This window comes from Sphaerodactylus townsendi, linkage group LG01, assembly GCF_021028975.2.
Source record: "Sphaerodactylus townsendi isolate TG3544 linkage group LG01, MPM_Stown_v2.3, whole genome shotgun sequence".
Lineage (NCBI taxonomy): Eukaryota > Metazoa > Chordata > Lepidosauria > Squamata > Sphaerodactylidae > Sphaerodactylus > Sphaerodactylus townsendi.
In genome coordinates this window covers 46,424,792-46,447,267 of record NC_059425.1, presented here as the reverse complement: position 1 = coordinate 46,447,267, position 22,476 = coordinate 46,424,792, and the positions used below count along the sequence as shown (strand labels likewise).

Below are 22,476 nucleotides of genomic sequence, written 5' to 3'. Positions count from 1 at the left end.
GTAGGTGAACATGCTCTAACCCAGGGGTAGGGAACCTGCGGCTCGAGAGCCGCATGCTTCTGCCCTTGCATTGCGGCTCCACGAGCTGCCGCTGGTCTTCATCCTGCCGCCTCTGCAAGGCGGGCTGGCGACCAACTGCCCTCGCGAAAGTCGGCTGGCTGCGCCATCGGCTTCTTCGCCTGAGCGGGCGGTGACTTTCTCGGTGGTTGGCGAAGCCAGTTTCAATGGTCCTTATCCTGCCTCCTGCAGCAGTGGACGCGATCCATGCGCTTCTTCAGAATGAGCGAGTAAAAGGCAAAACCCAATATATACAGCGTTATCTTTCACAAATGTCAAAAATTATTTGGCGGCTCAAGTTTTCTTTTCCCATGGAAAACGGGTCCAAATGGCTCTTTGAGTGTTAAAGGTTCCCTACCCCTGCTCTAACCCAAGCTGGACACAGGATCTTATTTGATGACACAGAAACTCTTGACAATTTTCACAGCTACTATGGCAGACAATGGAGGGAAGCCACTGATTCACAAATACTAAGACAGTTTCAGCGAAAAGTAAGAGAATCTGGAAATCAACAAAGCCTGGCTACCAGTACTAAAAAACACCAAGACCAAAAATGAGGGGACTTTTCAAACACCATTCAACAATCCAACATATGCTACAGACTACTTCCCTTCCCCCTTCCCCACCACCTCACTTCAGTCTCTGGTTCTGAGATGTCACACACATTCGAACCATCAGGACACATAAAATGCAACTGCAAATGAACTCCCCTTGGACACGTGCAAATTTGCCTCATTTCCCTCCCACCTGAAAGGTAGGCAAAACTGATATCCAGCTACACAAAACACACCACTCTGTGCCATAGAGAGAAGAATAACTTCCTGTGACATGCCTCTGAAGATGCTAGTCATAGATGCAAGTGAAACACTAAGAGCTAAAACTACCAAACCATGACCACTCAGCCTGAAAACCCCACAACAGGGAATTCACACACAGATTGTGCACAATGTCATCTGGACACTCCCTGTTATTGATAGGGAGGAGTTGCTGCTCCCTGCGTGGATGCAGATTACCTTGGCCCAGCTTTTTCTCCCTACCCTAACTTCCTTGTGGAGAAAATAACCTAGGATCTAATGCAACACATATCCCTATGTACCCAGGATGTCTGTGAACCCACTTTCCCTGTGGTGGCCAGTTTCTTTGGAAGGTGTGATAGAAGTGAAACTGAAAGTATTTTATATTGTCACTCTAGTGCACATCACTGTATATTCCCTACTCATTCCCTTGGTCTTGGGGTTGTTTTTCTATCTAATCTACTTATGAACAATGGAACATCAGAGGCAGAAATGGAAAATGCAGATTTGATTTCTGTATTGCAGCTGAACCCGCTTGCTTTTCTGTTCCAGGATTTTTGGTGAGGCACCTCACAAGGTGTCTGTTGTGAGGAGAGGAAGGGAGGGAGTCTGTAAGCCACTTTGAGACTCCTCACAGGACAGAAAGGTGAGATATAAATCCAAACTCCCGTTTTCCTTCTTCAGTCCAAGTAGGTCACAATCTCCTGCTGCCTCTGTCACTTATAGTACCTTTCCTCAATAAATTGCCATCTGCATGTTACCTGTACCTGCACTTTATACTCACCCAAAAGGCACCTTTAGCAAATATGTGTGATAATAGATTCAATTTGGACTGAAATTTCCACTAACAGAAGGTACTTTTGTCAGCAGAACAGAACTACCTCTCTTCCCAATGAAGACTGAAGGTGACTTAAATCATTCTCCTGTCTTCCATTTTATCCTTCCAACAACCCTGTTAGCTTAGGAAAATGTGACTGGCCCAAGATCACCCAGGAAGCTTCCATGGCAAAAGTGAAGATTTGAACCTGGGTCTTCCAGATAGCAGGCCGATATTCTTAACCACCACACCACATTGGCTCTCAACTGATTTTCTCAAAAAAAAAAAAAGTCTGAATGCTATTGATACATGTGTGTCATTGCAACACCAATTTCTTCTCAGGAGCTGATCTTCATGACAACAAACAGTCAAAAGTCCATATGCATGGCTGGAAGGCTGAAAGTTTTATAGTACAAGTTTTATGGGACCATGAGTAATTGACCAACTATGCAGTTGAAAAGGGTTTGGGGAGCTGACTGAGGAAATAATTATGTGTCTTTTTAATGTATCAGAGGTGTCCCTCTGATTTTAATTTGGGGGTGCGGGGAATGGCATGCTTGGGAAATACTGCAAATGGCTCTCTGCTTCCCTTTTCTAAAACTGGTTCTGCGACTAATTCAGTTTCTCTCCAGTACTCCTGGAAAAGTCACTCCTACTGTATTGTAGGGTTGCCAACAATGTCTTGGTCCTTTAAGTGAGGCTTAACACAATGTTATTTTCCAGGTTGGTGTTATTTACTTCCAGGTTGATGTTATTTACCTTCATTGCTCATTTCCACACATGAAGGTGTGCAAAATCTCCTTAGCCAAAAGCAGATCTCAATTCAATATTTTAATAGCTGTCTGTTGAAGATACATAATTCTTTCAAATCTAGGCTTACCTTCCAACACGACCAGGATAGGATCTGATACTATTTCATCACTATTGACTTTCAATTTGCAACGGTAAGATCCATTATCAGAGCGCTGGACGTTGATTATACTGCAGGAGGGAAAGGAAAAAAGCTTAGAAAGACTTCAATATTTACTTGGTGACTTAGTCAAGAAGCTAGAATTTCCAGTGCATATTTTTTTTAAATGCTGTGGTACTTTAAAACTTCTAAAATAAATATGTTATGTAGGCAGTGATGGGAACTGCTGAATACATTTAAAAAAGTAACCTGGGAATAATCTAGTTTTGAACAGAATTCTCAAGGGCTTGGAAGTGCTCCTAGTTAGTTTTAATCTGTTGACCTAGAAAATACATGATACATTTTTCCCAGGCCTCCCCTGAGCCTGGGGAACACATCTTGTCTGGGAGTTCCCTATTCACCAAGCTCACATGGACCCAATTCAGAGTGGGTCCATGCCATGCAATGTGAGGGAGCTTAAGCCTTCCCTCCTAAACCATTTCCCTGATTGGAAACTGTCCAAGAGAATTGCTATTTGCTGTGCTGTGGAAGCCTAATGTACTGATGGCTATAATTTAAGTTCCTCACAGCCATTTCAGGTCAGGAAAATGTTAAGCCCTCCCTCGTCTTGCATGCTGCAGCCACAATTCACATTGTGCTCCCATAATCCTGGGAAACACAGCACTCCTGGATCATATCAGTCAACCAAACCTGAGGAAATACAAGAAGTATATTATATAATCTTTGCCAGTCCAGACAGCTGGCCACCTATCTGTCCCACTTGGATCTTGCCATAGGGATCCATGCAAGGGTCACCTCTAGGCTGGATTACTGCAACTCGCTCTACAATGGCCTGCCTTTGAGACTGCTCTGGAAGTTACAATTGGTCCAGCATGAGGCAGTGAGAGTGCACATTATGCCTGTGCTCTGCCAACTGCACTGGTTAAATTCTGGATCAGATTCAAGGATTGTAGCATTAACTTTTAAGGCCTTGCGTCATCTGGGACTGTTGTATCTTCGGGACTGCATCTCTTCATACTGCCCACGGAGGACACTTCATTCCTCTGGTAGTAATCTCCTGATGGTTCCTGGCCCCAAAGACATTTGGCCAACTCTGGCGTGGTAGAACTCCTTGCCCACAGACACTAGGGCCCTGTGGGATCTTAATCTGTTCTGAAGGCCTGCAAAACAGAAATGTTCCGCCAGGCGTTTGGTTGAGGCAGCAATCAGCCCATTCCATCTTGCTGGCCCCCTGACCTTTAAACTCCCCTCCCTTCCCCAACTATACAGCATCTTGATTTCTGATGGGACAGGGGTAGACAATCTTTAGGCTGTGCTGGGGTCCATCGTGGATACCTAATTAGTTGCCATTGGATAATTTATATTTATATTTTAATGTTTTAATGAATTATGTAATCTTGTTATTGTGAACCAAATTTAAGATGAATTCATCTGCCTTAGTGTTGCCTGCTCTGGATGGTGATCACAGCTTCCTTGGGTGGGAGAGGCAACTGCTGAGATTACAGTGATTGACTCTCAATTTCTTTTCAAATACAATAAATGCATCATTGCTATATGCTTGTCATAACTCCACGTTTTACTGGACTCCTGCCGCTACAGGCTACACATAACTACCCATCTGAAATTGCTGGGAGGAATGCAGACCTCTTTCAGCGAAGTGTCTTGGTGAGGTATTAAGTGGCTCCTGCATGATGTCACCTCAGGAGATCGAAGTAAGATCAAGTTCCCATGTTACAGAGGGAAAAGAGGAGCCGTAAGTCTCCCGACGTGTCTTCTTATGTTAGTTTCTTTATACTGTATGCAATGGTACTAAAGCTTTTGTAACCTTAAGATTCTAGCATGCAGGTTTCCACACATTAAAAAAATATGTAAACTTTAAAACGTTATAAATTATTTACCTGAAAGCAGATATCATTGTGCTTATTTCATTGTCATCAAATAGATAATACTGGATGGCTAGTCGATCAGCATCAAGCAATTCCTTCCCATTTTTCCACAAGGAAATAAATGCAGAGTCTGGGTTGATTAGTGAATTAGGAACACTGATGGAGCAATTAAACTTAATTTCCTTATGTTCAGCAATTACAATAGTCCCTACTGTAGGATTAAATTTAATTGACTGAAGAGAGTGAGCTGTATAACCTTCACCAGAGGGGGCCTTATTTGTCCTCATAGTACTGGAATCCCCAGGATGTATTGATGCAGAGATTACAGAAATATTGTTCAAGGAACGAGGTGCACGGCGAGTATCCTTAGAGTCTTTCAAAAGGAGATTTGATTTTGTGGATAAGAAATCAGATCTCTTCCTTTCTTGTCTCCGTTCAACGGGACCTGCAGATTAAGAATGATGTTGTTTCAACAAATGCTGTTTTTCATATTGTTATACATTTTTCATTTCACATCTTCAGATAATAACTTTGGCTCTCTCATATGCTTAAGACTCCTGCTAGTAGAATAGCCACTTTTATTGATGTAAACCACTTTATAATTAACAACTGGGGTTTTTTCCTTTTATTTTTGCTTACCATTTTCTGGATTGACCCAATGATTTACTTCTTAGATTCCACTAAACGGACTCAGATCTTATTTGTGGCAGATTTGATTATTTGTGATAAACATTCCCATTAACTCCTCACCAACACAGCCTATGAATATCTTATGAAAGGCAACTGAACTGACCACACTTTCCTAAGTATGCACATTTCTGGAACAACCCTAATAGCCTGGACTAGCCCAATCTTGTCAGAGTTTGAAAGCTATGCAGGGTCAGTACTTGAACGGGAAACCACCAAGGAAGGTCGGTGCTGCTGTGCAGAGGAAGACAGAGGCAAACCACCTCTGCTTATCTCTTGCCTTGAAAACTATGAGTGAGTTGCAACTCAGCGGCACACTTTACCTTACCAGGAGCTGAATCCAAGTCCTTGGGTTTCTAAGACTGAGCTTGCAACTGTAGGGGAAACACATGTGTTTGCCTGATGCAACTTACTCCCCTGGAAGGCGGAATAATATTACATATGTCTCCCTTATGGCTCATGCTCATTCCTTCATTCTAAGCACCCTGAAGACCACTTTTTGTTGCTGCTCTCACTGCTGTGAAAACAGTCCTTCTTCATCTTACATAGCCTTGCTCTGTCACCTAGGAATGGGGCCAGCCATGCACAACGGCTCTGGTTCCTACTGTGGCTATAATACGTCAGCAGAAAGAGGAGGAGAGGGACATGCTGCTGGAGAACAAGGCAGAGCTTGAAGCAGCATCTCCTTGTTACGAAGCAGTGAAAACATCTGAACATTCCGGGTCAATTCACATGGACCATTTTTACAAGGCTTTTTCCAGCAGAGCCACAAGGGGATTTTATGGGGCTAAGATAACCCAAATTCTGTGCCAAGAAGGGCTGGATTCTGCAGTCTGCATAAATCAGACACACTGTAGACACAATCCTATTTATGCCCCACGCGCAACCAGCTCATGAGCAGCCTTCCGTACAAACAAATCTCTCCACCCATAGGAAAGGGGTGTGTGTCAGCAAAACAGGGGCCAAGTAAAGAGCTAAAAACATTTGACTTGCATAGTTTGTGGGAGCCCTACTCTTTGGCCAGACCCTTCTCTACCTCTTGAGAGTTTGCCAAACAGTATTTAGGCACTGTCTTCATACCTACAAATTATAGAAGAGCTATTCTGATGCAGTGGGTAGGGTGTTGGACTATCTGAGAGGCCTGGACTTCCAGCCCATGGTACAAGATCTCAGGGCAGTGACTCACATTCAACCTACCTCATAAACTACTTCATAGAGTTGCTGTGAGGATAAAATGAAAAACTGAAAGTGGGGTAAAATGTACTATAAATAGAATAGATGTAGTAGTGCACTGCCGACCCGGCAGTGCCGTAGTAGAACGCTACGTATAGCTTGCATGTGGACCTGCAAGTGCCTTGCGGTTGCATGCTTCCCCCACTCCCTCATCCTCTCCATGAGTCACAGTGTTCGTGAACTGTCTGGCAGGCTCAATCATCGAGCGCCCAGTGGACAATGATCTTGCCCCCAGGTGGGGGTGGAAGCTCAGGCCTGATGCGCTCTTCTCCTTGCGTAGCAGATGAGATCATGCATCACCTGGATGATCTCTCCCGACCTCCAGCTCTCCCAGACTCCCCCCAGTCCTCCCTCCTGCGCCCCGGATAGAGTAACAATAAAGGTGCCAGGAACCCGGCAGGCGGGAGGTTCGCTAGGAGCCGCGGACCGCCGGTCTCCCGCTGCTGGCGATCTTCCACTCTCAGATGTTATCTCCAGCGTCTCGTCTCGTTCTGCGCTGCCAGCGTGCGGTCGTACTTCTACAAGCTGGTGTCGGAAAACCCGAATCCTCGAACCTCCACCCTGCTCACCGTCGCCTGGGGAAGGGCCTTGACCGAGAAGTCCAGCTGGATGGCGCCATCCAGGGACCCCCCCCGTTTGGTGTCGCCCTGTCCCTCTGGATCAAGCGCATCCAGAGACATCGCCAGTCCTAGGACTCTTCTCGTCCGGCCAGACACGGTGAGTATGGGAGCTTGCAAAAGCAGGGCTTATGACAAGCACGTTGGCGAAGCTGAAAGCGTTAACGAAATGCGGCAGGAGTCCCCGTAAAGGGAAGGGAGCTGCGCCAATTGGTTGAGGAGATTGAAGCCCAGTGTCCATGGTGCCCAGAGGGGGGGGACACTGAATCATGGAGACTGGGAAAACATCGGGCGCCTCTTACGCTGGAGCCTCCGTAGCGCCCGATGTAAGCTGCTACTGGCGTGGGGGAGACAATGTTTTGCCATCATCAGCCTGCACAGACCCTACGGCTCTCCCCTTGCTGTAGGCCGCCCTCGCTGATCTTTCTCCTTCAATTTCAACCCGGGTACTTTCTCTATCCACTAAATTGGACGCCTGTCCTCCTTCACCCCCTCGCCTCCTTCACCCAATTCCAAACTCCTTTGAGAAACCGGCCTCCTGCTCCCTTGTTCACCTTCATTTTTCCGAAGCCCGCTGCACATCCGTCAGCTAATGCGTCGCATGCTGGGTTTCAAAACTCTGCATGAAGCGTGTTAGCCACGCATCTGCAGAAGAAGGAAACCCTGGCGGAAGGAAGATGCCGGAATATTCTTGCCATTGTGCCCCATCCACTTCACGAATACCGAAGAGGGATGGCATAGTTGGCTGGTTGTCGCAGTACCGCCCTGAGCTATAATATTCCTTACCGAAGCTCCGCGAAGGCAATGCGGGGCGTAGGAGTCACTTCAGCTTCACGATGAGAGGCATGCTGGAAGAGCCATCGCAAAGGAACCACCTAATGGTTCCAGATGATCTGAGAAAACCACCTTCCTAAGCATGCTCCTGAGCCCTCGCCAATTTTGTGGTCTGGGAAAGTGAGTTCCTTCGGCAATAAGCTTCAACAGAAAGCCGCCCACCTCGTGAGCGCCTTACACCGCCATAGCTCAGCTTTTCACGGCCCGATGCTTTTGCCAACCCTAGCGTCCAGGTTAGTACCTCTGTACAGAGGCCACCCTGCAATTATCGCCTTGGAGTGCTCTTCTATAAGGCATTTATCAAAGTCCCCTAATGCCCGACCCAGTAACCGCCCAGAGTTTCTCCTCCCATCCGGCCAGAAACCCCAAGAGCCCTTATGCTGAATTTGTGAACAGGCTCAGGAGGCGCTCAAGAGGCAGGTAGATGGCGAGGGAGGCCCAAAGCGGCGAGCTCCTCATGCATATACATAGGAGAGCCTTCCATGGAGTGCCGCCAGGGCAATCTTGAACCTAGAGCAAAATCCACAGACTGGCGACATGCTTAAAGCTTGCCAGGACGTGGATCCTCAGCCCGCCAAGCTAGCCTCCTGCGCGCAGCACTCTCCACCCGGCGGGGAGGCGGTCTCAGGATGACTGCTTTTAACTGCGGCAGACCGGGACTTCCGAAGGGAGTGTAGGCAGCCAGGGGGGGGCCTACCCGATGGAGGGAGGTCCTCCCAGGAGGAGAGGCCACCAAAACCGGTGCCCACGTTGCCAGAAGGGCTTCCACTGGAGAGCGACTGCCGTCCGGGAAACTCCTTGGCGTCTCCCAACCCAGGACCAAGGAGGAGAGTACTAGAGCAAACTCAAATGCCAAGGCCCCTGCCAAAACCACCCCTCTAAGTGGCATCTCGGCTCACATGCACTCAGCCGATCTCACTAAGTTCCCCACGAGGTTCTTGTCGCTAACCAGTATGGCGAGCCCATCCCTACCGGGACAATTGGGCTGGAGTGCTGCCAAAGGCCTCTGCCGCTGAGCAGGGACTGTTCATCGTCCAAGTGATCGACTCCGCACCAAGGGACCCATCCACCTCCAGGTCTGGACAAACATCCCACAGGAGCTGCCGGAGCCAGCTGGCGCTCAGCTGATTCTCTTGCCCCATCGCTGCCGCTGCCATTGGCAGGCCTCTGAGCCCCAGCAGCCAACATGGCGCAGCCCTACGCCACCGTGCGCAGCGGTGGGAGGCGCCCTATCGGGAGCTCCGTCCATATCTGGAGCACCGCCATAGGATGTAAGTTCAGGGCCTGAGTGGCCACGGCAGCTGATGTTACCGTCATCAGGCAAGGCGAGTGGCCCGACCAGTGGCCTGCCGACCCGAGGCTTGCCGCACATCTGGGGGGTGGGGGAGACAAACAGCGAAGACGGGTATCCGCTTCATCCGCGGTCAACAGCCAGGACTTTCGGCGGCAGCTCACAGTCCGCCCATCGTTCTAGACATCCATGTCAATCTCTGGGAAGAGACCTCATGAGTCAGGTTAAGAGCGACTTCTGGTCTTAGGATAGGTAAAGCCGTCCCGCGGATCGTTGATTCCAATCGTGCCTTCGAAGTTGCCTCCCCTAATTTCCCCAGGAAATCTGTTTCCCCCTCCCCTCCCCTTTTCCTTCTTAGTTTTTCTCGACCAGTAAAAGGCGGGAGGCCAGTTAACTGGCTTGACTGGCCTCCTCCTGGATTAAAATCTGGGCCGATCACAATCCACCACTTGCACTGTCGGGACGAGGCCCCAGTTTAGTAAGCAGGTTTACGCCTATTATCGCGTCTAATGCCCAAACCGTTTGGGTGTAAGCATGAGCATCTCAGCCAGCAACTTTATCAGTACCGTTAAGCGTTTAGGCCGAGTGACTCAGCCGGCTTCCTCTATAGGAGCGGTCTCTCGGTGACGAATTCCCCCCCAGATAATTGATCACAAAATTTAGCACCATCCAGCTTCCTGTATTTGGCCACCAAGGTCCGCGGTAAGTGCGTAACTCCCTTTGCAAAGAAACCCCTTCCTTTCTCCTTTGTGGTGTGCAAGGGTACGCCTCTAATGTACTGGATTGCTTCATTCCCTGGATGCACCCATGTCCCCGAAGGTGGCTTCCAAAGCCCCTTTGTGTTGCTGGATTAAGCATGCATACCCACAACTCCCGCAGGACTCCTGGCGAACACTTGTTCCTCCTCTGGAGGCTGGGACCCTGCGCCTTGACGCAGCACCCTGATGGCGGCTCTGAAGCCAATTCCCACCAGGGCCGCCTTCTACCTCCTGCCCTCCCTGTCAAACAACTAAAGAAAGAGGTGGTAGGCGGCCCCAGGAGAGGATTGCATTAAAACAACCTTCACAGGCTGCAAAACAAACCTTCTTCCTTCCTTACTAAATATAAACACTAACTTCGATCCCAACCTCTCGCCATCCGGCTCTAGAACTGAGCCTGGCGGGACTGCCCCCCAGCCAGTAGCCTGGTGAAGGGGTGTGTTGCAGTCCCTCTTCCTACAGGTTCCCGTGGGACTCCTCGATTACGTACGCACAGGGCTCCACCACATGGGAATGAAGCCAGGAGGAAACCAACCCCATCCAAGAGATGGAGCGATCTCTAGAGGATCCGTAGCGATCTACGACAGTGGAACGCTGCCGTTAATAGCGCTAAAGACCGGATGACCTGGGGAGGCGTCAAAGGCGATTTCACCAGCCGAACCCTAGCGCTGCTGCCAGCGCCAGCAAGACTCCACCCCTAGACACCTCGGCAGAACCTCTGTACGCTCTGCCTTTGCGCATCATCACTCACCAACTCAGCAACCACCATCCTTTGCCTGCTCTCGCTGCCTCCTGCCGATGGCGCATCGCCAGCCCTGCCTGAAGCTTTAACCAGACCAACATCTGGGAGCAGTTTGCTACCGCTGCCAGCGTCTCATCTTTCTGCCTGGAGCCCGGGTACCACAGAATTCGGGAGCCTGCTTCGCTCCTACCTGCTCCGTCGCCTGTAAAGCGCCCGAGGAACTTCACCAAGCGAGTTCTGGAACTGGAATCCCCTTCGCGGAATGCCTTCATCCATCAGATGCCTCTCTATGCGCGCCGACTGGGGACCAGTAGTCCAAACCCTCCGGCTGAGCGCTCTTTCCCTTTGTCACCAAGGCGGTGATTCGCTAACCATCGAAGTCCAACACCTGCGCCCGCATCGCGAGCGCCAGCGAGTTTCCAAGGGGAACTGACCGGGCCGATGCGTCGGCACTCGACCAGTTGGAACTTCACATGGAGGACATTCCCCGATGTTGGAAACATCCTGCTCCCCCCAGGGGCTGGTTCTGGACTATAGGGAAGGGGCGTTTAACCACATCCCAGCTTCGACTCCCTGCGGAACTCTTTTGCTGCCTCAATTAAGCCTCTCACCGTTGTCCTACCCCAGGCTCCACCCGGGGAGCCCGGACGCCCGGCATGACGGCTCATGCAGCTTCGACCCTCACCAGCCGAGCGACGTAGCGTTAAGCCCTCTCCAAGCGGAGTTAGTCTCCCTGCATGGCTTCCTAGTGGGAGTCCCCGGTTCAGCTTCCTGCAATGCTTCAAAGACTATTGGTCGGCTGGCCTGTTACCTTGCTTGAGAGTCCATCAACTCTACCTCCACCGCTCTGGATGCCCCTGGCCTCCGAAAGAGCAGCTTTGGGAGTTTCGTCAATGACCCTGAACAATCGTGTCAGCTATTGATTATTTGTTGTTGTTGCATCGCAAGGTTGTGAGAATGTACATAATATGTGTTGTTTTGAAATCTTTCTGATAATTCCCAGTTGATGATCCCTTGAGAAAGTCGCGTGAGCTGCAAGAAGTTGTATCTAATCTGAAGGTATGATGTTTTGCCCCATTGGTGGTCAGCCCTCTGGAGCTGGCTGCCGTGGAGGATAGTTGAGAGTGCTATTGTACAGCTCTGCATTGGTTTAGTTGTATGCCCTTTGTTATCCGGATCTTGGTTTGGATTTCAATGCGAATTGTCTAATATTGCCTGTAGCGATGTAGGAAACCCCTCGCGATTTCCCCTTTACCCGCCAAACCAAGTTCTAATGTTGCACAAGCAGCTTTTGGTCAGCTTGACCATCTGACCGGAGGAGACAAGCGTCCCTTTAAATGCATGCCTTTAGCATTTATTTACGTTTTTTCTAAAATGTAAAAGGAGGAGATGTAGTAGTGCACTCACCCGACCGGCAGTGTCAGTAGTAGAAACGTTGGCACGCATAACGGACCTGCGACGCCTTGCCGGTTACGCATCGCACCCACTCCTCATCCCCCCCCATGAGTCACAGGTGGTGAACTGTCTGGCTCAATCACACCCGGTATGGGGACAATGATCACCCCAGGTGAGGACGGAAGCTCCCAGGCGATGCAGCTCTTCTCCGCGACGTAGCCAGATGAGATCATGCATCGCCTGATGATCTCCAGAGCCTCCCGCTCTCGGAACTCCCCAGTCCTCCTCCTGCATACCATAGAGTAACAATAAAGGTGCCAGGAACCCGGCAGGCCAGGAGATTCGCTAGGAACACGGACCTCCGGTCTCCCGCTGCTGGCGATCTCCACCAGATGTTATCTCCGCGTCTCGTCTCGTTCTTACGCTGACCGCGTGGGTCGACTACAAATAGAAGCTTACTTTCTTTTTTTATGACTGAGGTTCTCAGAAGTTGTATTTGATGCCATATTTTGTGCCTACTTTATGTCTATATGGAATAGTTTAATGTACACAGACCTGACTGAGGGTTACATCCTCTCCATGTTTACTGTGAAGCAACAGTAATAAAAATGAGACAGGTCCAGGCAAACTCTTCCAATAATAACAGACTTTGTGGCACATATTAAATAATAGTTGACGAATACAGAAACAAAATCAGAAACAGTCACATGAAGGAATGTCATAAATCCTGTTGTAATGTGCGCTTAACCTGTGCTCTCATTAATTTATATTGAAAAAGATTGGCCAGTTTGGGATGAACAGAGTATGTGGTTTGCACCCTGCCATCCATTTACTCCACAGCATTCCCATGTATTTTATAAGATTATTCTAGAACAGGGAAAGTCAATTTTTACATTCTCAGTGGCAAGGTCACTTCATTCCAGATATTACTCTGGAAGCCTGAACCATCTATTTCCTCACCAGCAATAGTCAGATTCCTAATCCGTAACCATTACCTTGTCATTACAGCAAGAATCCCTACTTTGTTCAGTATCACTGTAACCAACTTCAAGGTGGAGCCTGGAGTTCTCCCAGAGCTACGACTGATCTCCAAACTACAAAGATCTGTTCCGCTGAAGGAAAAGTTAGCTTTGGAATCAGACTGTGTGGCATCACTTCTCCACTAAGTTCCTTGACCTCACCAAATTCTGCATTCCTCAAACATCTTCCCAAATCTTCAGGGGTTTCCTAATCAGAGTTGGCAACCCGTAGGTGTGCATGTATTTTTTGAATTTTGAAAAGTAATAGGGCTGTCACAAAATGGCAGACAAGGTCAGTCACAAAATGGCTGCCATGGGAGCGGGATTGGCTCTCTGCTTGAGGGAGAGGGTTGCCAACTCTGGCTTGGGAAATCCCTGAAGATTTGGCGGTGGTGCCTAAAAGGGGCAGGGTTTGGGAATGAGAGGATGTGATGCCATAGAGCAGTGATAGCGAACCTTTTTGAGACCAAGTGCCCAAATTGCAACCCAAAACCCACTTATTTATCGCAAAGTGCCAATACGGCAATTTAACCTGAATACTGAGGTTTTAGTTTAGAAAAAACGTTTGGCTCCGAGGCGCATGTTACTTGAGAGTAAGCTTGGTGAAGCAACCTTGCAACACTTCAAACGGGTGACTCACAAGCCTAGGAGGGTTTACTCAGAAGCAACTGAGCTTACTCCCAGGTAAAGGATCTTGACTTCCCACAAAAATGCAACAGGAACAGAAAAATAAAAGCAGTTCTAGCTAAGACCTTGGTGTGTTTTTTAAAAAATCCTAAATGCATCTTGGTTCCTCCACCCTAGGCTTCAGCTGCCCAGGCGATCGGCAAAAAAAACTTGGGTCTGAGCGTTTCCCTGGTGTTTGGAAAGGAACACTTTTTGTTTGTTCAACCCCTAGAGCAGCAGCAGTCAGCCTGCTCCAGCCTCCAGGAAGTCCTGCGTGCACCCGCTGCGTGCACGAGTTCCCACAGAGAGGGCTCTGAGGGCCACCTCTGGCACACATGCCATAGGTTCGCCACCACTGCCATAGAGCCTCTGAAGCTGAAGTTTCCTCTAGGGAAACTGATCATTATAGTCTGGAGGTCAGTCGTAATACTAGGAGAACTCCAGATCCCACCTGTACATTGGTAGCCATATTTGGGGTAGAGATGTTATTTGCTCTCAGTTTTTCCAAAGAAATTGGAAGTTTCGTTGTTGTGAGTTTTCTAGGCTGTATGGCTATTTTTTTTTTTTTTTGCTCCTAACATTTCACCTGCATCTACAGCTGGCATCTTCAGAGGCTTGTCATGGTAAGAAGTGTTTCACTCTATGGCACAGTGTGACGTGAAACACATCTTATTATGATGTGCTTCTGAAGATGGCAGCCGTGGGCAAAATGTTAGCAGCAAAAACTACCAAATCATGGCCATACAGCTGGAAAACCTACAACAGCCAGCTGATTCTGGCTGCGAAAGCCTTCTTTGAACGTTTGTTTCCTGCACAGTTGCAGGGAAAGATGTTCCAAACCAGGTTTTCTTTTTCTCTGTTATTGTCATAACAATAGCACACAGCATTTTAAAGCACTTTCAGGCATTCAAAAAGATTCACATCCCCTATCTTGTAATACTAATAACAACCCAACAAGGCAGTTCAGTATTGTTATCCTCACACTAATGCTAGCTGAGCCACTGGTGAGAGGGCAGGTCTTTCCCAAAAATCTGGTATGCTCATAGTGAGGTTTGAGACAGGAAAAGCCTGGTGTAGCTTATTCTTTTTAGCCACTGTGTGGTATATCCTCATATGTAAATAGTTCTGTTGCCTTGCAATAAACAGAAAAGCACGTTAAGCAAGAATTAATTTAGTGTCGAAGGCTTTCATGGCCGGATTCAACTGGTTCTGGTGGGTTTTCCGGGTTGTGTGGCCGTGGTCTGGTGGATTTTGTTCCTAACGTTTTGTCTGTATCCACGGATGCAGGTGAAACATTAGGAACAAAACCCACCAGACCATGGCCACACAGCCCGGAAAACCCACCAGAACCACAAGAATTAATTGACTGAGGTTGAACAGCAAAAAGCTTACAAATTAATGAAGGAACACAAAGGCCCCATTTTTTCATATACAACCCAAAATGGGTAGCCAGTGCTCATAATAATGCACATGGGTGTCATAAGCTAGTACAGGAAAGCAATGAGGAGGAAACATATTTTTAAAAATTACATCAGTGGAAAAATTAACTTACAGCAGGGACAGTATGTCAGGCTCAGGAAACAGGGCAGGGACAGTATATCTGGCTCAGAAAACTTCCCTCTATTTGAAAAAAGGTTCTGAATATATAATAGAACATTGATATTACCATCCTGTACAGAGTTACTCCAGTTTAAGCCCAGTAAAATCAATAAGCTGAGACTGAAGTAACTCTGCATAGGGTTGCATTGATAATATCTTTTATAATACTGACTTCAAGGAAGTTGATTTTCAGAACCATCATCTACTATATAAATGGTACTTCAGTAAACCAGAGGATCCACCTTCGACTTAGAAAGCCTCAGTTGAGAGTCTGATACTATACCCAACTTTGCCAAGAACTCATCCTTATATTTACTCATAGACTATTTTGCAGTGAATGAGCAGGCAGACAGAACACTGCCTTCTGGAGCCCCCTTCTGTAAAGTAATCAGAAAACCTTGGCTAACATAAAGTGCAACTGGCACTGGTAATTCTCCTTCACTGGTGGTACAGTCCAAGACACAAAGTTATAGTCTTTGAAGTTAACTGACTTCAGTGTATGCAGAAGGAAGGGTGTAACTCTGCTTGGGACTGCACTGTAAAAACAAATTAAATCTAAACATAATCTTAATGCCACAGCATGTTTATTAGCTGAAGGTAGGGGTGCCAGGTCCAAGTTGGAAAATCCCTAGTGATTTTGGGGGTGGAGCTTAAGGAGGGTGGGGTTTGAGGAGGGGAAGGAACTCAACTGGGTAGAATACCACAGAATCTGCTCTCAAAAGCTGCTATTTCCTCCAAGAGAATTGATCTCTGCAGTTTGGAGTTCAGTTGTACTTCTGGGTGATCTTTAGGCTCGACCTGGAGGCTGTATAAACAAGAAAGCACACCCCACAAAGTAAAATTATACCCAAATAAATATCATCAGTTTCATTTCATCAGTTTCCGCCGGGCCTTTGGAGGGACCAGCCGCTGAAATGGTGCCCCCCACCTGGCCCTTTCACCTGGGCCTCTCATCCAATGTGACTCGCCGCCTTCCCCCCCCCTCTCCTGGGGAAGAATTTTTAAATTGGGGTTGGTCGGATGCCTCTATTATTACTATTATTATTGTTATCGCTGTTTTTAAGGTTTTAGTAATTTATTTATATTTATATTTTATGTTGTATACCGCCCAGAGCCCTTTGGGGATGGGGCGGTATAAAAGTTTAAACAATGAATAAATAAATAAATAAATAAAATTTAAAGAGCATAGAAGATCAATTTTAGGGTGCATAACAAGAAAATACACAAAATGCAGAAATACAAATGAAAATTGGCAATTAAGTCTGCATGGTAACTCCCACTATTAATGAAAGCCTTGTGGTGAGTTCAGTTTAAAGTGAGTTCAAAAATAAATGATGGTGGATGTTAGACACACAATGTTAAATTCCTTTCCCGAAGCATTATTTAAACAAGAAAATTCCAATTCAATAGAAAATGAAGCAAAGCTTTCAAGGATTTGTTATGAATGTTGTTATGCAGTCCACATTATCTTAAATAGTGTTTCAAAATAAACTCAAGCCTATACAGCCACTTTAGATTCTGACTTGTCTAGCATCCTTTAACTGGGCTCAAGATGAGATTTCTGTGGACTGGTGATGCTACTGTGTGTCTCATTTGCTCACCTATGTTTCCTGCTTGATTAAGTAACTATCTAACATCAAGGCTTTCATTAACAGTGGGAGATACCACACATACTTAATTGTCAATTTTCATCTGTATTTCTGTATTTTCTTATTATGTATCCTAAATATCGATCTTCTATGCTTTAAATGCAACTGATTATATTTATTTGGCTGTAACTCTACTTCGTGGGATGCACTTTCTGGTTTATATTATCTCATCTGGCACCCATCCCTTTGTTGTGCTGCTTCTTCTTGGAGGCTGGCAATCCTAGCTTAAAGGTCTTCTCCCAATCAATAAACTAAGAACTGCAAAATAAAGATATTTCGTTAAGACCAAGTTAAATGTTGACACAGCCAGCAAGCTTTCAAGTCCACCAGAGTTCTTCAACAAGCTAAATGTTGAAAAAAAAGATAAGGCAAAGGAGAGAGGAAAAAAAACCTGTTGCACGGGCTGGCAAAATTTCTTTGTCAGCAGATTTTAAAAGAATTCAGTGGCGTGTAGCTACTTTACTTTTGTTCTCTGCCCTCCAAGAGGTGGATGTGTTCTGCTTAGCACTGGAGAAAGACCTGAATGGTTTGTATGTTTTTAAACTCTCCTTAAAGGGAGAGTTGCCCTGGCTCTGACCAGCAGTCTTAGCGCAACTTAGTAACTGCACTGAATCTAACATGACTTATCCTCATTAAGTCTGTATCACTTATCTCATATTTTATAATGTTTCAGAGCCAAACTAGAAGAGACACAAGGATATCCATGAGTGAATTACCTGGTAGGGTGTGTGTGTTGAGATCTGGGATATGACATGAGGAGTTTAATCCATTCTCTCCTTCCCTCCCCTTCTGCAATTTGCTATTTGCATACAGGCAACCTGACCAGTGCATTTTCTCCCCACTTTAGTCAATAGCAGCTCCAGGGGACAGAAGTTGAGAAAACACCTTAAAGAAAAGGACTAAATTACACTTTTCCTCCCAACCCTTGCCTGAAGGGATACCAGTAAAGTACTTTAGAAGATGTGGGAGGGATACCAATAAAGTATGTTAGAAGATGTGGTAACCCGTTACCCGAGCATTCGTTTTCAAATGAGAAAGTTTCTAGTCCGTGTGTGTGTGTGTGTGTGTGTGTGTGTGTGTGTGAGTGAGTGAGTGATGGGGGGTGGGACAGAGACAGAAAGAGAGATTTCAGCAGCTTTCCACATCTCCCCCCCTCCCTCCCCATGTATCTTAGCTCTTTCTGGGAGGTGTAGGGCATGATTGAGCCAAAGTTAAAAGTTATTATGTTCCACTGATTTCAATGGGAAACAGTTGACAATAAGTTTCTATTGAAGCAACAGAGTTTAGACGTGCTCACTACATGCATGGATTCACACTCTAAAAAAGATTTGTTTAAAATGTGAATGGATGATCGAGCTTGATGTATGTGATTTTAATTTTGGTCAGTAACAAGATAATACACACCCATATGCCTAAGGACTTTCTCCTTCCAAACTATTATTGACCATTACAGGGTGACCCTTTCTGACCTTTACCTAGGGTGGTAAGAGACCTCCATTTAACAGCCCCTCCCTTTCTCTCATTCAGAGGTTTCTTTCTACTGTACATATAAAAGAAGCTTGTCTGGCTTAGGGCTGCAGTGTTTGCTTCCTAACCAAGGCTGATTTCCCAGACTTTCAAAGCTGAGGACAGAACAACAACAGACAAAAAAAGTTTTCAAGTATCATCATGCTGACTCCCTATTATTATCTTATAAAAATAAACTCTTAAACACCATAGGTTTCCCCACTGTTTCATGAGAATTACTTGGCATATCCAAACACGTGCCTCTTGGAATCCTATAGGATTATAAAGGCAAGACCTTTATCCCACTCTGTTCAGCAAGACTGTTCAGATCAATGTTACATGTTTGTACAGATCTCAGGTTGGATCCAGACTAAATCAGCAATTTCCACCAATTTTTCCCTCCCATTGCAGACCACCTTCATACCATTCCCCAGGGTCCCCTGACCCACAGGGATTGCATTTTGTGTTGATCAGCAATCTGCAGTGCAAAGGGATGATCTATTCCACGGATTAAAATTTTAGTCAGGATCCAATCCTGCTATGGATTCAAACTATCTACAAAATAAACATTTCACAACCTTCCAATGTATAACTTTTAAGTCATTTCCTTAATGGTTTGATAAAATATGTGTTTTTTGTATCTAAACGGATCTTCATGCATTTGCCTCTCTGCTTCTTCCACTGAAGTGGCAAACAGGTGACTGTGTGGAATGTTTCTACATCCTCTGATATTGACGCTACTCACTGGCTGAAAATTCTCCTGAAAATCTATTTTATTTACGGTATTTAAAACATTTTTATGCTGCCTTTCTATCTAATCAGGAGCCCCAAGGCCAGAACATACAAACATTAAAGCACTTGTACAATTAAAAACAGCATTTAAAATTATAAAAATAATTCACTATAACCACATAAACAAACAACACCAGAACCAGGGAGGATGACCAACAACCATGATTGGAGGTATGCCAAAGGAAATACCAAACTCTTCCCCTGCTGGCGGAAGACATCAATAGAGGGAGACACAGGAATCTCCCTGGGGAGGGAATTCCTGAGTTTTGTACTCTGAACAAAACATCTCTCCCAAATCATGACACATAGAGCCACATCCTTTTGGTTCTTAGTGCCACTCTGGACTACCATAAACACTGCTGCCCAACCCTTTCTGATGTGATCTGTCATAATGCTCTTCTTGACCCTGGTTTGATGGTAAGTGAACATGTCTCTCTTCATTACCACAATGCTCCTCTACCATGCCATTCCTCTACTATGGAGCTTCTGGAGTTGAAACTCTCAAGACTCTGCCTAGAGTTTCAAGGCAAATTAGATTAAATTAGCAAGAGCTCTGAATCAGGCTAACACTTGCACAGTGTTAACAGAAAAGAAAAGGAAAAAAACAACCCTGAAAATCTAGGAAGCATCCAAGAAGTGAAGAAGTACCTGATTCAGGCTTGACCAGGCTTCCCTAACCCATGGTTAGCAGCCACAAGGATATATTCTCATTTGTCTCCAGATCTTATGAGGTTATAGTTAGTCCTTTACCATTGTTTACTTTCTCTCCAGTTGCCACTAATTTCAAAATATGCATAAATGGCCAACATGCATTTTCGATTATACATAAATAAGGGCCTGGTGTCTTGAATGCCTGGCATGTATACCTGTAGCATACATATATTGTTAAATATGGGCTTGTTTCAGGCATATATTTCATTTGTATTTTACACTTAAAATGTTTCACACTTAGTACAATGTAGTGGTTACAGCACTTGGCTAGGATCTTGGAGACTGGTGTTCAAATCCCCACGCTCTCATGGAAACTGGTTGTGAGACCCTGGGCTAGCTACTTCCTCTCAGTCCTCTTCACAGGGTCGTTGTGAGGATAAAAATGGAGAAGGTTAGAATTATATTGCAATCTGCGCTTGGGTTCCCATAGGGGAGAAAAGTGAAGGGTAAATATCCATTTTAAAATGTACTGAATACTGAATCCAACCAGTGGTACTGTCTATTCAGACTGACAGCAGCTCTCCAGGGTCTGAGGTAAAGGTCTTCCATGTTGCCTGTTTCCTGGTCTGTTTAACTGGAGATGCTGGGGATTGAGTCTGGGACCTTTTGCATGCCAGGCAGATGCTCTACTGCTAAGCCACTCCTCCATCCAAATTACTCCTGCGAGGTAGGATGATCTGAGGTACCAGGGCTTCCAACAGCCGGGCTACCCAGTGAGCTCAAAAGCTGATCAGGAATTTGTAACTCTTTCCTACAGCTAAACCCAGCAATACAACCGACTGTACACACCATATTGGCTAGAAGGGTACTGTGTGATGACCCCCCAGACTGATTTGAGGTACTTGCTCTACACAGTTATTGCTTGGCCACAGCTCTCAATGTGTGTGCAAAAGCTACCAGCTGCCTGCGTGCCTCTGAGGTTTGCCCAGCAGATACAGTCTTCCAGCCTGAGCAAACAGGCTGAGCTGAGCCCACCAGCCAAGGCCAAAAGGAAGGAACAGGCGCCAGGCAGCTTTGTGAATCTCGGTGTACCCCCCCCCCCCTTTCTCCAGGGAAGCTGAATGATGGCTGGTTTGCAGTGAATATGGCAACTTCAGTATTTAAAATGGGGGGAAGGAGGGGCTGAAGCAGCAGCGTTTAAAACGCTAAATAATGTGATTTTGAAATCCTGTCTAAAAGTTACGGTCATTCACTGATCCAGTCCCTTGTTATTTCCTTATTGTTAGGAAACAGATGCTGGGCTTTCTCAGGGGTACTCTGGCTGCTATTCATTTACAGGGAAAGCCACCTTCTTCCATCAGATCTGAGCCCTACCACGCACAACTGTCACTGAACCCCTGGGATCATCGTCACGCTTCAAGTGAAGGAGGAGAGAGATACAAACGCTTTCCCCCTCTTGTAGAGCCCCTTCGTGCAAAGCCCTCCCCTTCTTCTTCAGCACTTTCCAGGAGCCTGTGGTGGAGGAGGCCAGGGCCGGCTCTTCTCCTATTAAAACGACCAGAAGCGTTGGAGGAATCCGTAATGCCCCCCGGTGCCCGCACGATCCCTGCTGCACCTCTTTGGCACCGCGCTCCTGCGATCTCTGCTGCTGCCCCAAGAGAAAGGGCGCATTCGCAATCTGGCCCTCCGGAAGCCAAAGGGTCGACAAAGCCCACGTTTACCTTGTGCAGAGGAGACCGATCCGGGCAGCATTAGCAGCAGCAGCAGCAGCAGCAGCGGCAGCCAGAAAAGCATTCCCATGGTGGGCAGGTTTGGAAAGAGTCCGATCTGGCCACTGGACGATGCCAGGGTCGCCCTTTCCCCTGGCAGCGGTAACTCCTCCTGACACCGCCGCCTGGCAGCCCGGGGACCCCTGCGGTGCTCAGCCGCCGCCACGACACTTCTCTCCGGCCCGGAGACTGGCCCAAAACAAAAGTACTCGAGAAACTTTGGAAGAGGCGGGACGAGGGACGAGGCTGCGGAAGGTTCCGCCTCCAACCCTGATGGGAATGTGTATTGAGGGCGGAGGGGGGGGGGGCGGACTCGGAGGAGGAGGTGCTTCTCTGTGCCTGGAATCGGAGGTGGGGGTAGGGGGGAGATTCAAGGGGCTCATATTCCTGTAGGGGGAGATTCTTCCAAATGTAGACCAGACTTTCCCCCCATCCTTCGAGGGTTCCCCTTTACCCAGGTCCTTGCAATTGTTCAACTCTATACCATTCCGTCGGACTCCCGGATTTTACCTACAACCGCATCAGCAAAAACGGCTAGACCTAGTTCAGATCGCATAGCTTGCAGAAACGCCAAGAGTTTGTTTGTTTGCTTGATTCAGACCTTTCTCCCGCATGAGGACCCAAAGCAGCTTACATCGTTCTCCTGCCCTACCTTTGATCCTCAAAACAACCCTGGGAGACAGATTAGGCTGAGAGAGTGCGGCTGACCCCGGGTCACCCAGGGAACTTCCCTGGCACCCATGAGGATTCGAACCAGGGACTTCTAGGTGCTAGGTAGACATTCTTAACCGCTACATCACACTA

At 46.9% G+C, this 22,476-nt stretch overlaps 1 protein-coding gene across 2 annotated transcripts in view; it reads right to left on the bottom strand.

The window, feature by feature from the left end:
* Positions 1-21,928, bottom strand: part of MERTK (MER proto-oncogene, tyrosine kinase) — an 85,094-nt gene extending 63,166 nt beyond the window's left edge. For both annotated transcript variants that reach the window (XM_048482229.1, XM_048482235.1), the window contains exons 1-3: positions 21,625-21,928; positions 4,477-4,909; positions 2,549-2,649 (exon numbers count right to left, since the gene is read on the bottom strand). In XM_048482229.1, coding sequence (XP_048338186.1) covers positions 2,549-2,649; positions 4,477-4,909; positions 21,625-21,703 — 613 coding nt within the window. In that variant the 5' untranslated portion in view covers positions 21,704-21,928. The remainder of the gene's footprint in view (positions 1-2,548; positions 2,650-4,476; positions 4,910-21,624) is intronic.
* Positions 21,929-22,476: the final 548 nt, after the last annotated feature.